Genomic DNA, 13230 nt, shown 5'->3' with positions numbered 1-13230 from the left:
TTGAGATTCTTACTTTCCTAATGGGCAGAGATAGTAGAATAATTACCCAGCAACCAATGGTAGAAGTTATTTGAACTTAAATCTCTTAGTATTTCTTTTTTTAGGGATTTATTTGATCCCTCCCTCCTTAATGTTTTAGGTAGTATGCTAAGACTGAAAAGGGAAGGAGACAGTGATGATTGTGCATCTGATTAAGTCGTAAGATTTCTTTCCTTGTAGATTTTCAGGTTCCAGACTTCTGAAGGGTACCTTCCAGTCTTTCCATAGACTTTGAGGTTCATCTCTTTCCAGAAGAGAGGTTTTGAGGGGCACCTGGTTGGCTCATTCGATTTAGCGTCCAAATTCGGCTCAGGTCGTGATCTCGTGATTCGTGGGTTCAAGCCCCACATCAGGCTCTGTGCTGACAGGTCAGAGCCTGGAGCTTACTCTGGATTCTGTATCTCCCTCTCTCTCTGCCCTCCTGTGCTCACACTCTGTCTCTCTGTCTCTCTCAAAAATAAATAAGCATTAATTTAAAACAAAAAAAAAGTTATTGTTACAGCTGAATATGTTGAAAGAAAAAGGAGACAGTATTTCACACTTCCTTGTTAATTTCTTAATGAAAATCCATCTTTCCCCTCCACCCAACCTTTCTAAATTCCAAGACATCAAACTAATGTCAGTTAAATATTGGATCAGTATTTCTAATCGCAGGCATCTATGTTTTAGGTGACATTTATGACAAAATAATGGTACTTTAAAATTTTTTTTGTGGACTTTACAGTGCTTCTTGGTCCTTGGCACAATAAATTCTGGTGCATTTCTCAGGATCTAGTGAGAGATTATAGTGGCAGAAGTTTATGGATGTTACTTGACTGTTGTGAATAATTGCTTATCTTTCTATATCTGATGGCATGCCACTGTCCAGAGAAGTCACCCCTCATTTTACACAGTTGTCTTTTGGCATGTGAAAGCTTCCCAGCGACCCATTTGATCATGCAAGTGACGCATAGGCTGTGTGGCTATGACGCAGCTAAACTGTCATATTTGCCTGATGTTGATGTGTCTGCGGTGGAGGTGGGGGCCTGTATCTGTGGGGAAGCTCTGTATAAAGTCAAATCAAACACGTTGTAGTCAAGGAAATCATCTCTCAACCAGTGGTTTCCGGGGGATCAAAGGAAGAAAGACAAGGATTTATGAATGAGTTATAGTGCTAAAAATACATCCTGAGTGGGCTAATGGTTATATAATGGGGGTGGCCCTTTCAAAGCACCTATCAAATAGCAAAATTCCCATATAGAATTGGGGTTTCTGCCGGAGAGAATAACAGATATTAATGGCATCATTCCAGTTGTTCAATTACTCAATTACTTGCAGTGATTAAGGAGGAGGCCAGCTTACATTAAATAAAGGGTTGAATTATAGAATATTTTCTTTTAAGTAAAAGATGTATCCCTTATATCCTGGCCTGGTGGGTGTCCTGCTTTCATGAATGAAGAAGCAGGTCTGTGTTGGTGCACCACAGCTCCAACCTGTGACCCTGCGGGATGCAGTTTATGAATTCTTTTAAATATTCCTCAAGAATTTCCGTGTATGTTCCCAATAGACTTAACAAATTTTTCCCGTGGCCAGCACAGCCTTTCAGCTGACCACCAGGGCTTGGACTTTCAAATTGCTTACAGGCCAAATGTGCGATATGTTGGTGTGTTTAAAGTCAAGGGCATGCAAAAGCAAAAATGCATAAGAAGAAGGCCAAGATTAATCCCCGAAGTCCCATGAGTCTTCATTTGAAGAAGCTGTCTTCTGTCATATACGATGGGTTAAAATAAAGTGGTCGGGGGTTCAGTGGCCCTGAAAGTAAATTCACAACACCGCGGTCAACCTCAAGCCCAGATAGTGAGCTAAATAATTCAGTGGTTAGAAACACTGCAGGCCTATAAGCATCGGCTATACACGTTTGGATCATTCCTTTGCTGTCTTCACCAGTTACGTCCGGTGTAATTAAAACCCATTTAAAAATGAACTCCTAACATAATCAGCACCACTGCTTCACCATGCAGTGAAAGTGAGGCCAAGTCAGGTGAGCATGAGGGTTTACCAGTTGATGTAGGTGAGCCCCTGAAAATGAGCAGTTATCATCACACGGCTCATTTTCCATCTCTTTTGCAACAGGGCTACATAAAAGGAAAGTGGAGGGGTGTCTTAATGGCTTCGGTTGCCATTTATATATATTCCTAAATATACATGCGGTAACCTGATGTATATTCATGTCCTCAAGTTACACTTCAAAGAAAACTAATGATGTCAACTTCGGCTGACATTCAACAGTGGGAGACTTTGTAAAGGATTTCAGACCTTTCTCTGCAACCAGTTTTTTCTTTGTAGAATCTATGTACTTAGGCATTTTCTTTCCATTTATTGTGTCTTGTGACCCGTCTTGCTTGTGAGAGAAAAAGGAAGTCAGTGGGGCAGATATATTTTCTCCCTTTCAGACCAAAAGACAGGCTTGATCTTTTTTCCTTCCTCAAATATTTTCTTTAAATATATATATTTTTCAAGGCACACCCTTAGCTGGTTATGGTTTTGCTCTTATAAAGACCACCCTGTTCTTTGCTGCATTTCATCCTGTCCCTTCATGTTCTGAAGTGTCGCTGTGGTATCCATTCCAGCTCCTAATTATTTGTCTGCCATTTAGCCACAAGGTGTAAATTTGCTAACTGAAAAGGCGTGCTCTGACAGTTCATCTCAGTGTATGTCCAAAGGCTGAGCTTGCTGCACTGGATAACTTCCCTGGGGGAATGTTCTGTGGAATGTGGGGCCATTTGTTGAGCCATCTGATGTAGAAGAAGAGAAAATGAAAGGACCTGCCAGAGAGAAGCGGGATCATACAGTGCCTTCAGAGCAAAAAGGGAAATCAAAGACAAATTCCAGGTCCACATCAATCTTCAAGCATGTTCCTGGGGACTAGGGAATCAGCAATAGTTTCTTACTCGTATTTTTAGAGAAGTCTCTGAGAGAGAGCTCCAAATCAGGGGGTTATGGCAAATTTAGAATGCCCAAGGGCTGTGCCCAAAAATTATCACCAGTGGAAAACAGTTCTGTCTGGGCCTGAGGCATACAAGCTCTTCAAGGGCCTACAAAAATGTTTGGAACCAGAAGAAAAACATATATGTTGGTATTGACTCTAAAATCTAAAAAAAGTTTTCTATAAGAATATTAAATGTTTAATTGAATGTCTGCACATATTTAATATCAACTTCATTAAGTGCGAAATTTAGTCTTCTTAAAATTACATTACATGTGAAAACAAATTATGGATTCAGTTTCTCATGTTCCAAGATTTCAAACGTGCCAATCATAATTAAATGAATTACACATAGCCAATAACTTGAAATATGAAATTATAAGAATCCTTTCCAGTTTTTTACATGGAAATGTATATTTTAGGTGGGAAATGGGAGCATCTGAACATCCTTACATACAGACATGTGGGGTAGGACTAAAAAGGAGAGCCTAGGGTTTGTGAAGTTGCCAGAACAGCTCTGCATTGTGTAGTCTTCTCTGCATGTGATTGATTATTCATGAAGACATAAATTACCAAAGACACTGATGGGGAGGACCAGAAACTAGACCAGGAGTAGAGTTCTGGGGTGTTCCTGCTGTATGCACCCATAATTGAGGTATAGGGACAAAGGAGGTGGTCCAGGCATGAAGAAGGTCACAGGGCACCTGTATATCATTAGAAAGATCACAGGATAGTGCCTTGGTTCTGCTGAAGGAGTGTGCATATTAAACTGACAAAGCAAAGCCATCCAGTTGGGTCATGTTAGAACTCTGATGTCCCTTTGTTGGAGTTGCGTTCTCCACTAACAGATGACTAGGCCCTGAGGTGTGCTTGTGTTTCAGTCAACTTTTCTTGACTTGACAAATATTTCCATTTTTAGAATGGCAAACTTGAAGTGAGGGAGGCAGAGAAAATGTAGTATCTGAATTCTGCGTGTGACGATCTTAGTCTTTAATCCAGTGGCCTAACTTCTTCAGGCTTTATTTTATTTACCCTATATGGGGTGGTTGAATGTGGCTGCCCTCCAAAATACTTGGAAAAACATTCTTCCTTGTGATCCCAACCCCCAACAATAACCACTGGCAAAGGTTTGGTATGATTCTTACAGAAATTTTTTTCGTTACATATGCTAAAGTATTGTTAATTTATTTTCCTTCATAACATGAGATGAAAAATAAGATTTTAATTTTTTTCACTTGAACAGTATATCTTAGATATTTTTGCATGTCCATACAAGTGTACTTACCTCATTTATTTTAATGACCACGTGGTAATTCCACTGCATGGATGGGCCATAATTGATTGAACTGCCCTCAGTTGCTGGGCACTTGGGTTGGCCATTCAACTTTGAGTGTTCAGGAGAATGTGCCATGTGCCTAAATAAACCATTATATATTGGCTAGTAATCTATACCTGTTGGCCCCCTGTGTTGGTTCATTCCTTCCCAGAAGCAGAAAGAACCAATCTTTCCTTATACTGATGCTTGTCATTAAATGTAAAACCTCTGTGTGATTCATCATTTATTTATTTGTCTTTTGTTTTTGCCTTTTTCTCTTACGCAGTCGTCCACAGCCAGGGACAAGGATGAGCCGGCTCTACCGGTAGGAAGCAGTGGCTGTGTCTGTACCTGTTTGTGTGCCTGTGGAGAGTGTGGGGCAGGGGAGGGAGGAGGAGGGCTCATGTGCTCAACAAACCATTCTCCCCCTTGGGATACTTAAACGGCTTAATCTGCTGGTATATGTGTATACTCGGTCCTATAATTCGTGTCAGCTGTATTCTGATATTCACTGATGTTCAAATTATTTCTGGGACTAGATTTCAAAGCGTTAGAGTTCTCTCTTTCATTTGGCGTAAACTTTTAGAGGAGTTGAAAGAGTGAAATATTTCCAAATTGTATCCCAGGGGATGTTGAGCTGATATTTGGGGACAGTGTGGAATCTAATGCTTGATATCTATTTTCTTTGTGTATCTGCATGCACCTAATTTTTGGCGAGAAATTTCTTTTGGTTCCATCAAAAGAAATGCTGCATGAGACCTATGTATTTAATATATACATAATACCCCAAAGAATGCTTTACGTTCTTCTGTAGATAGAATCCTTCGCTAATGATGATCTCCACAGCAAAGTTCTAGTTTCCTAGAGCGAGCGTAGTAACGGTGGTTATGACAAATTATTAGCAACAAAAACATTTACCAGTTCCTATCCAATTAACACATCACATTCTGTAATGTGCAGCATGGCAAGGAAATGACCTTCAGAGTTTTGTGTCCAGCTGTCAAACAGTGATTACATTTCAACTCTATTCGAGCCTCTTAACCTTGCCCCCAAAATTCTCTGAACCTTAATCATCTGAATCAAATAACACAGTGCATTAAGAAATGTTACAGATTTTTAAGACTGAAAAGACTAGTAATAAAGATACATATGACCCCATCCTTTCTCCTGTAGGGCTCAGAGCAAAGACTTACGAGATTCGTTGAGAGCCCATAGGATATACCAGATCTGGTACTGGGCTAGAGATATCTCTTCCTTTGAGGCTCTCGTGATCTGGTTCACAATTGAGACATCAGTAATCCCCTCTGATTCTTCTTCAGTCAGAGTTCAGAATACGATTTCCGTAGAATATCAATGACAATAAAATCACACTAAGAAATTCAGATTTCTCCATGTATCTTACCCTGGCACTTTACCCATACTTCAAGTTACTGTGGGTTCCATGTTTGTCTACCAGTGTGTGGACCATGATTGTTAGTAAGTATTCTACAAAATAAGAGACGTATGGGTGCTGTCCAAGACAACAGAGTGAACCAGATTTCCTTAGTGTTACATTTCGCGGTCCAGTGTGTATCTTAAAATGCTAATGGTGGCTTGGTCTAGGAGGCAGCACTTGCCAAATGTATTTGATTGTGAAGTCCCTTGTGGGACTCTTCTTGGAAAGCCCCCTTGTGAGTCTTGAGTGTGATGGTATATATTGGAAAACCCTGTAATGTAGAGATGGTTGGGAGACTATAGGAAATCGCATTTTATTTTTACTTTTACCTGGCCCCAGAAAAATTTTATGTTGAGATTTTGCATCAGAAGTTCAAAAAGCAATTAATTCCCTCATACCACATTACCTCCCTCCCTCTTAAATCCAGCTGCCTGTAAAGTTCAGCTACTTCTTAAGTCTCTTTCCCCGTGAGAACTAGCACAGACTCAACCAAAGGAGGAGAAAGCGGTTACTAGTCAGGATAAAAAAATCTATCAAATCCAGACGGTTTAGGGCTTCTTTTTTTAGACTGTTTGCTTTTGAAGATGCCATAAAAAGAGTTTGTAAGTAACCTCATCTCTAGAAGTTCTTTCTTCCTCTCTTACCTGTCAGTTTCATTTAATTAGCCAAAGACTCACGCTAGTAGTTTATGCAAAAGGAGCCTCCCTTGGACGTCAGGCAGTTTTTCTGAGGACTCAATAAGAGGTTCTTTCTCTTCAAATCTCACTTAATACACACCATAGGCTGTGGACCTCAGGGTAGAGATGTGGTATCCCAGGAGATCTGCAAAGTGTTCCTTTGGGGAGCAAGGAGAAAATATTAGCGGCTCTATCATTTACTTTCTATATTCTTCATAATTTCTACTTTTGCAAATGTCTTATGCTAGACAGACTCATATTTTAGTGTGCGTGGATATAGAGACAGAGATGCGTACATATAAGCATACTCAAAAATGTTATGGATGGGGTGCACGGTCTGAACATTTTAAGGATCATCCACTGGGTCAAATAAATTTTGAGAGAAGCAAACCCGAGATCCATTTCTCTATTCTCTGATTTTTGTCTGTGTGACTTGGGCACCTCATTTCACTTCTCTGAGACGAAGTTTCCTCATCTGTCTACAGGGAATAACGACCGCAGCTAGTTCACGGGGCTCATTTGGAGACTGAGATAAAGTGATGGATATGAAGCACGTAGTGCACCGACTGGCATTTACTAAGCTCCCCTCCCCCACCCCACAAAACATGTAGCAGTTGATTCCCTTAGGATGTGAGAAAGCAAGATTTGAAATGTACTTTGAAAATCTCTCATCCGGTGGTGTGTGATCATGTGACATAAATGGGTGCCCACCAGACCAAGTGAGATCTGACCTGTAATACACTTGCCTGTAGTTGCTGAGAACTAACAGCATCTTTGTCTGGTTTCTCTGCTCAGGCTAAGCCACGTCTCCAGCGAGGTGGAAGTTCTGCCTCCCTCCATAACAGCCTCATGAGGAACAGCATCTTCCAGCTCATGATTCACACCCTTGACCCACTCGCTGAAGGTAAATGTCAGGCGTTAGTCTGGGAGCTCGGTGGGGGGTAAAGGCGATGTGAAAAGGCTTCTCTTCAGAAACATGTTTATGCTTCCATCACATAAGCCTGCCAGTGTCCTCGTGTGGAACATCTGCCAGAGGAAGCCCTGGCCCCGTGGCATGCTTTATCTGCAACGCTCTGTTCACAATTGGAGAGTTTTGTACCAGGAGTAGGATCTGGGGTCTGTGTACTGATTCTCTTTTGATGCCTCCAGCATAAATAGTTTGTTATGAGGAAGAGAAAACAAAAAGGCTTCTCTCCCTTCCAGCTAGAGTGACAGTGCTCTTTCATCATCCCTCCTAAGTTCCAAAATGAAGTTGTATATGAACATTAATGGTGCATTTTGAAAAAGAGAGAGAAGGGGACGCCTGGGTGGCTCAGTTGGTGAAGCGTCCGACTTCAGCTCAAGTTCGTGAACTCGAGCCCCACATCGGCCTCTTTGCTGTCAGCACAGAACCCACTTTACACATCTGTCCCCCTCTCTCTCAGCCCCTCCTCTGCATGCTCACCCTCTCTCTCTCTCTCAAAAATAAACTTTCAAATTGTTTTTAAATAACAAATAGAGAGAGAAGAGAACTCCATGCTTAGTAGGGTCATGAATAGTTTGGGGAATGATGTTCACTGTAGAACGTTAATATTGTCCTGATTCTTTGGCAGTTGGAGGGTGGTTGGTGACCATCCAAAGAGCCTTCTCGAAGGTGAATGCTTAGCACCAGTTTGACTCCCTTTGACCAGTCACTGGGGACCTAAAAGGCCTGGTTCATCTCCTAGGGTAATCATATGAACCATCACAAAGAATCCGGTATTGTTTTCTTCAAGTTTTACTCGTTCGCAATGAAAGCAGATCCATTGTGTTTCTTAACTTGCATAACTATCCTAAAAAAATTAATTTTCCAGTATGTAGCTGTCTTAAGTGTCAAATAAATCAGAGTTAGGCTGCTAACAAGGGATTCAAACGTAAGCTAGTCTGTTCTCCTTTCACCTCCGTACCTTATAATTGGGCCTGATATTACATGGGGGCTAACATGTTACATGGGGATCATTGGAAGAATAGCGTCTGGGACACATGGGATGAGACTGTCAAATCATGTCACATAAGTCAGATCTCTTAATATAAAGCTTTGCTGAATAATTTTAGGGGTGCAGGTCATAAGAGATTCGGATGAAGGAAAAAATTCAGGGGACCTCAAGAATGGCTCCCTAGGCCCTTTCTTCCCTCACTAAATACACACGTCTCACCCAGAATAATAGGTGAGGATCATGGGGTCACCTCTTACTACAGAGCATTTTGATTAGGAAGCATCTCCATTTTATTCCCACAGAGTGTTGCATAGCTGATATGATATTCTGTAAGGAGCCCTGCTTCATAGATCCTGAGTCCTGTTGGCTAGAGGTAATCTTTAGCGAGAGGCATCCTAAGTATCATTACTCTCTTTACCCAGAGGCCCACTAGACAAGGGAATTACACGTGGTCACTAGCCTTCTCTTTCTTCTCTTGGATCCCTCCCACTACCCCGGAGAAGGGAATGAAGGGATGGCAGGCCAACTTCCTCCCAGCCACTAAGCAGTTGTGTGACGTTGGGCAAGTTAGAGTCTCTCTAGTACTTGGTTTCTTCATCTATAGTAGTAGTTGTTTCTGTCTAGCACCTTACAGTTGACAGAGCATTTTCACCCCAGTGAATTTACACTTCATAATTATACTTCATGGCCAACGTTATTATTCTAATTTCATAGCATATCATACCACCAAGTAGATCTCAAATTTATCTACTCTCTCTGCCAGCTCTTGATTCCAAACTATCCTCGTCACTTACCTGGATTCCTGCAGAGACTTCCTAACTGGCTTTCCACTGCCTCATTGCCTTGTCCTCTGTGTATTATTCACACAGCGCCCCCCAATAATCCTCTTACAAAGTAAATCAAATTATGTCACTCCTGCTTATAACCTGCAGTGGCTTCCCACGGCTCTTGGAACAATTGTGAAATGCTTATCATGGTGTGTGTGATATGCCTCTTTCTCCGAACTCAGTTTGACTCCCTTTGCTTTAGCCACAAGGGCCTTTCTCTCTCCAATCAGGCGCTTCTTTCCTGCCTTGGTGTCTCCGCATAGGCTGTTCCCCCCACCCAGAATACTTTTCTTTCTCCCACTGTCTTCCACTTTCCCTGCCCATTCTTCAGCAGGGCCTCCTCATCTCTTGACACACCCTTTCACTTTTCTTTATTGCTCACATTATAACTTGTGTGACTGTTTGTTTACTCCCTGTCTCCCCGAGGATGCAGTAAATTTCTGGAGAACAGGAACTCTATTTAATTCACTAGCTTCCCCCCCAAACTCTAGTGGAGTACTGGCACATAGTAGCTACTAAAACTCACAAGATTGAGCAAGGTGGCCAAAGTCAGGCTTTTGACCTGATATTCACAAAATTTCCAAGTCTTCTAAAGCCCCGTCGGTTTAAGATCATATCTTGGTTATTTTGAGCCACCATCTTTTCCACCCCATCATCCTGAAGGGCCATATGAGAGCAGAAAACCATTTTATCTGCCCCAACTTGATTATGAGCAGGCAACTGAGCATAATTATTTTTTGCAAGGCAGTATTGTGTAGTAATTAAGAGGACAGACTCCCGAGCCAAACTCTGTGGGTCTAGATCCCAGCTCTGCATTTACCAGCTGTGTGACCTTGGACAAGTTACTTAACCCCTCTGTACCTCCGTTTCCTCATTTGTAAAATCAGGATGTGTAATTCGTAAGGTTGTTGTAAGGACTAAAGGAGTGAATACACGTAAAGGCGGGTCATGAGAACCATAAACAGGTTTGGAATTACTCTATTTCATTATTTTGAAAAATAATTCGTGATTCCTTTTAACTTAAAATATTCAAAAGGCTATGATTAAAAAAAGAAGTCTTCCTCCTCCATCAACCTCCCAGTTTTCTCCAGTCCTCAGTTCTTTCCAGAGAAAACTACATGGCAACCAATTTCTCAGGGCTCATTCCAGAGACATTCTATGCATATACAACTCTGTGTGTGTGTGTGTGTGTGTGTGTGTGTGTGTGTGTGTGTGTGTGTGTGTGTGTGTGTATGTATATGTCCATCCATCCTTGCCCAGAGATCTCCACAATCTAAATTTCTCTGGTGTTTGTTCGGGAGAGTTCCATTCTGGTGGGGCCTGTTGTTCTTCCTGTTTGGTGGGGGAGGTAATGCTTTGTTTTGGTGAGATAAGAGTGAATCTGGGTTTGTCTCAGAGTTGGGCCATCAGTGATTTTCCGAAACACCTGGCCCTTGTGGGGCTATGTGCAATTAAAGTATTTGTTCCTGCTGTAACAAGATGTGCCTTCTGAATCCAGCGCCTGCTTTCAAGGTGAAACCTCTCCCTGAAAGACGGGGAGCGCTCTAGCGGTATGAATCTGCGAGAACGCTGAGAGCCATATAATCAGTTCTGGACTTGAGTGATTAGAAAATATGGAAAGCACTTCAATGCTTTAAAATTGTTCCATAGCACGCGGCCAAGAAAACAGATTGCTCTGGTATTTTTCCCCCCAAATTCACGATCATTTTCCATTCCAAGAGCAGCCAAAAAAATTAACCCACTGCTCTCAGAAATAGTCGTCTCTCTTTTAGTTTGCATCTAATCACTCGAATTCACACGTCCTCGTGCCAAACCGTCACCTTTTAATAATGTAGAGCATGCTGGTTCCATCACTGGTTTTTGGCACGAATGCTGCTGTGGCTTCCTTACGATGAAGGTCAGTTCATTGCTGCTCCCAGGGTCCACCTCCATGGGTGCTGGCAGCACGAGACGTACAGCCAGTGTTCACAGAGGAAGTGTTCAACTTCCTTTGGAAACCTTATCTAGGACCAGTGGCTTATCACAGACATTTCTCTTTGTCTCATCCATGCCCCTCAAGTGTTTCCGTCTTCCACAATCCAGCAGTTGAGTTGTTGCCAGACGCCTTCACTGGTGGATGGTTCAGCCTCTGAGCCCGAGTCAAAAGATCCAGCAGTGTTTGTGTTCCAGTTGTCTATTGATATGTAACAAAGCACCCAAGATGGAGGTGGCTTCAAAGCACCACCATATTGGGGCACCTGGTTGGCTCAGGCCATGAAGCCTCTGACTCTTGATTTGGGCTCAGGTTATGATCTTATGGTTTGTGAGTTACAGCTCCGCATCAGGCTCTGTGCTGACAGTGTGGAGACTGCTTGGAATTCACCCTCTCTCCCTCTCTCTTTGCCTCTCTCTCTCTCTCTCTCTCTCAAAATAAATAAATAAACTTAAAAAAAAAAACCCAAAAACTAAAGAAGCACCAGGCACCTGAGTGGCTCAGTCAATTAAGCCTCTGACTCTTGATTTGAGCTCAGGTCATGATCTTGTAGTTTGTGAGTTCGAGCCCTGCCTCAGGCTCCATGCTGACAGAGTGGAGCCTGCTTGAGATTCTCTCTCCCTCTCTCTCTGCCCCTCCTCTGATCATGCATGTTCTCTCTCTCTCTCTCTCTCTCTCTCTCTCTCTCTCTCTCATAAATAAATAAATACCACCACCATATTATTATTGCTCATGATTTCATGGATCAGGAATTTGGGCAGGGATCAGCAGGGATGATTCTTCAGTTCCATGTGGTATTAGTGGACGTCACTTGGTGTTCTATAGTAGATGGGCTGGTTAGAGGGTTTAAAAGTGCCTACATCCAGCTGAGTCCAGCTGGACACCCCCCCCACCACCACCCCGCCGACTCTCCGTGTTGTCTCAGGGCCTTTCCACATGGTTGGACACAGTGGCGAAGGGTTCCAAGAGCAAATCTTCCAAGAGGCCCAGACACAAGCTACAAGGATTCCAATGAACTAACCTGGGAGATCCCCAAATGTCACTCCTGCATTCTACCAATCAAGCAGTCACAAAGGCCGGCCCAGACTCTAGGGGAGAAGGAGACTCTATTTCTCAATGGAAAGACATCAAAAATTTGAAACCACCTTTAATCTAATCCAATGTTTCAGAGACACATAACATCAATTGGTTCATGTGTTCATTGGTGTGCTTTGGATAGACCACACTGTGTGAAAGGGATGAAGCCATAGTCAGCCCACCTTGGATGAAGGTTTAGTCCAAAACAAAACTGAGCAGTGCCTTTCCAGGGTGACAAAATGAACAGGACACTGCTCATGAAAGAAGGGTATCTGTTCATAGCATGTGTAAATAGTTGGAATAAGGAATGAGTTTCTTTTATAAGAAAGCCCTAGAGAGCTAGTATTAGCCATCTTTGGGATCACAGTATGGCTGTCTGAATTGATCTTTCTAATAAATTCAGTGTCTCATATTGATTTTAACATTTTCTCTAAATAAGCCATTATATAAAATAAGGATGCTGGAGGTCACACTTTCGTATTGGATAGCTTCTACTATCAATTTGTCTAAATAATAATACCACTAACTAATATTTGCCGAGTGCTTACTATGAGCCAGGCGCTATGTTAAGTGCTCTACACAAACCATCTCATTTAACCCTTGCACTAGCCCTACTCCATCATTCAGAGAATGACACCGTAGTGTAAAGAGGCTGTGTCTTGCCTCACCAAACGATACAGGCAGTAAATGGCAGAGCCACAGTTGGAACCTGTATCTACCTGACTCCAAGTCTGGGTTTATACTTCTTGTGTTTCTCTGCTGCCTTGTGTAAACTCACATCCAACTCAGTGTTCCCTGTTCTCCTGGTGTAGACACCAGCATAAACAGTGGGAGCTCTGACCTATCCCTGGACCAATCATACATTCAGTTTGGAAGATGTGAATTTCCTATACAGATGGCTTTGCAGCAAGGCCTGTCTTAGCCTTGGTCCCTCCCATCACCTCCCCCATACCTTGAGCTGCAGCCAC

General features: G+C 42.4%; 1 protein-coding gene across 3 annotated transcripts in view; it reads left to right on the top strand.

Moving 5' to 3' along the window:
* The window catches only part of SLC24A2 (solute carrier family 24 member 2), a 253342-nt gene that overhangs the window by 148233 nt on the left and 91879 nt on the right, over positions 1-13230 (top strand). For all 3 annotated transcript variants that reach the window (XM_086685390.1, XM_086685388.1, XM_086685389.1), the window contains exons 3-4: positions 4606-4644; positions 7227-7335. In XM_086685390.1, the coding sequence (XP_086541516.1) occupies positions 4606-4644; positions 7227-7335 (148 nt within the window). The remainder of the gene's footprint in view (positions 1-4605; positions 4645-7226; positions 7336-13230) is intronic.

The sequence above is a fragment of the Puma concolor genome, chromosome D4, assembly GCF_028749965.1.
Source record: "Puma concolor isolate L17-30 chromosome D4, mPumCon1.1.hap2, whole genome shotgun sequence".
Classification (NCBI taxonomy): Eukaryota; Metazoa; Chordata; class Mammalia; order Carnivora; family Felidae; genus Puma; species Puma concolor.
The sequence above is the reverse complement of the archived record's forward strand: the minus strand, read 5'-3'. Positions and strand labels throughout refer to the sequence as shown.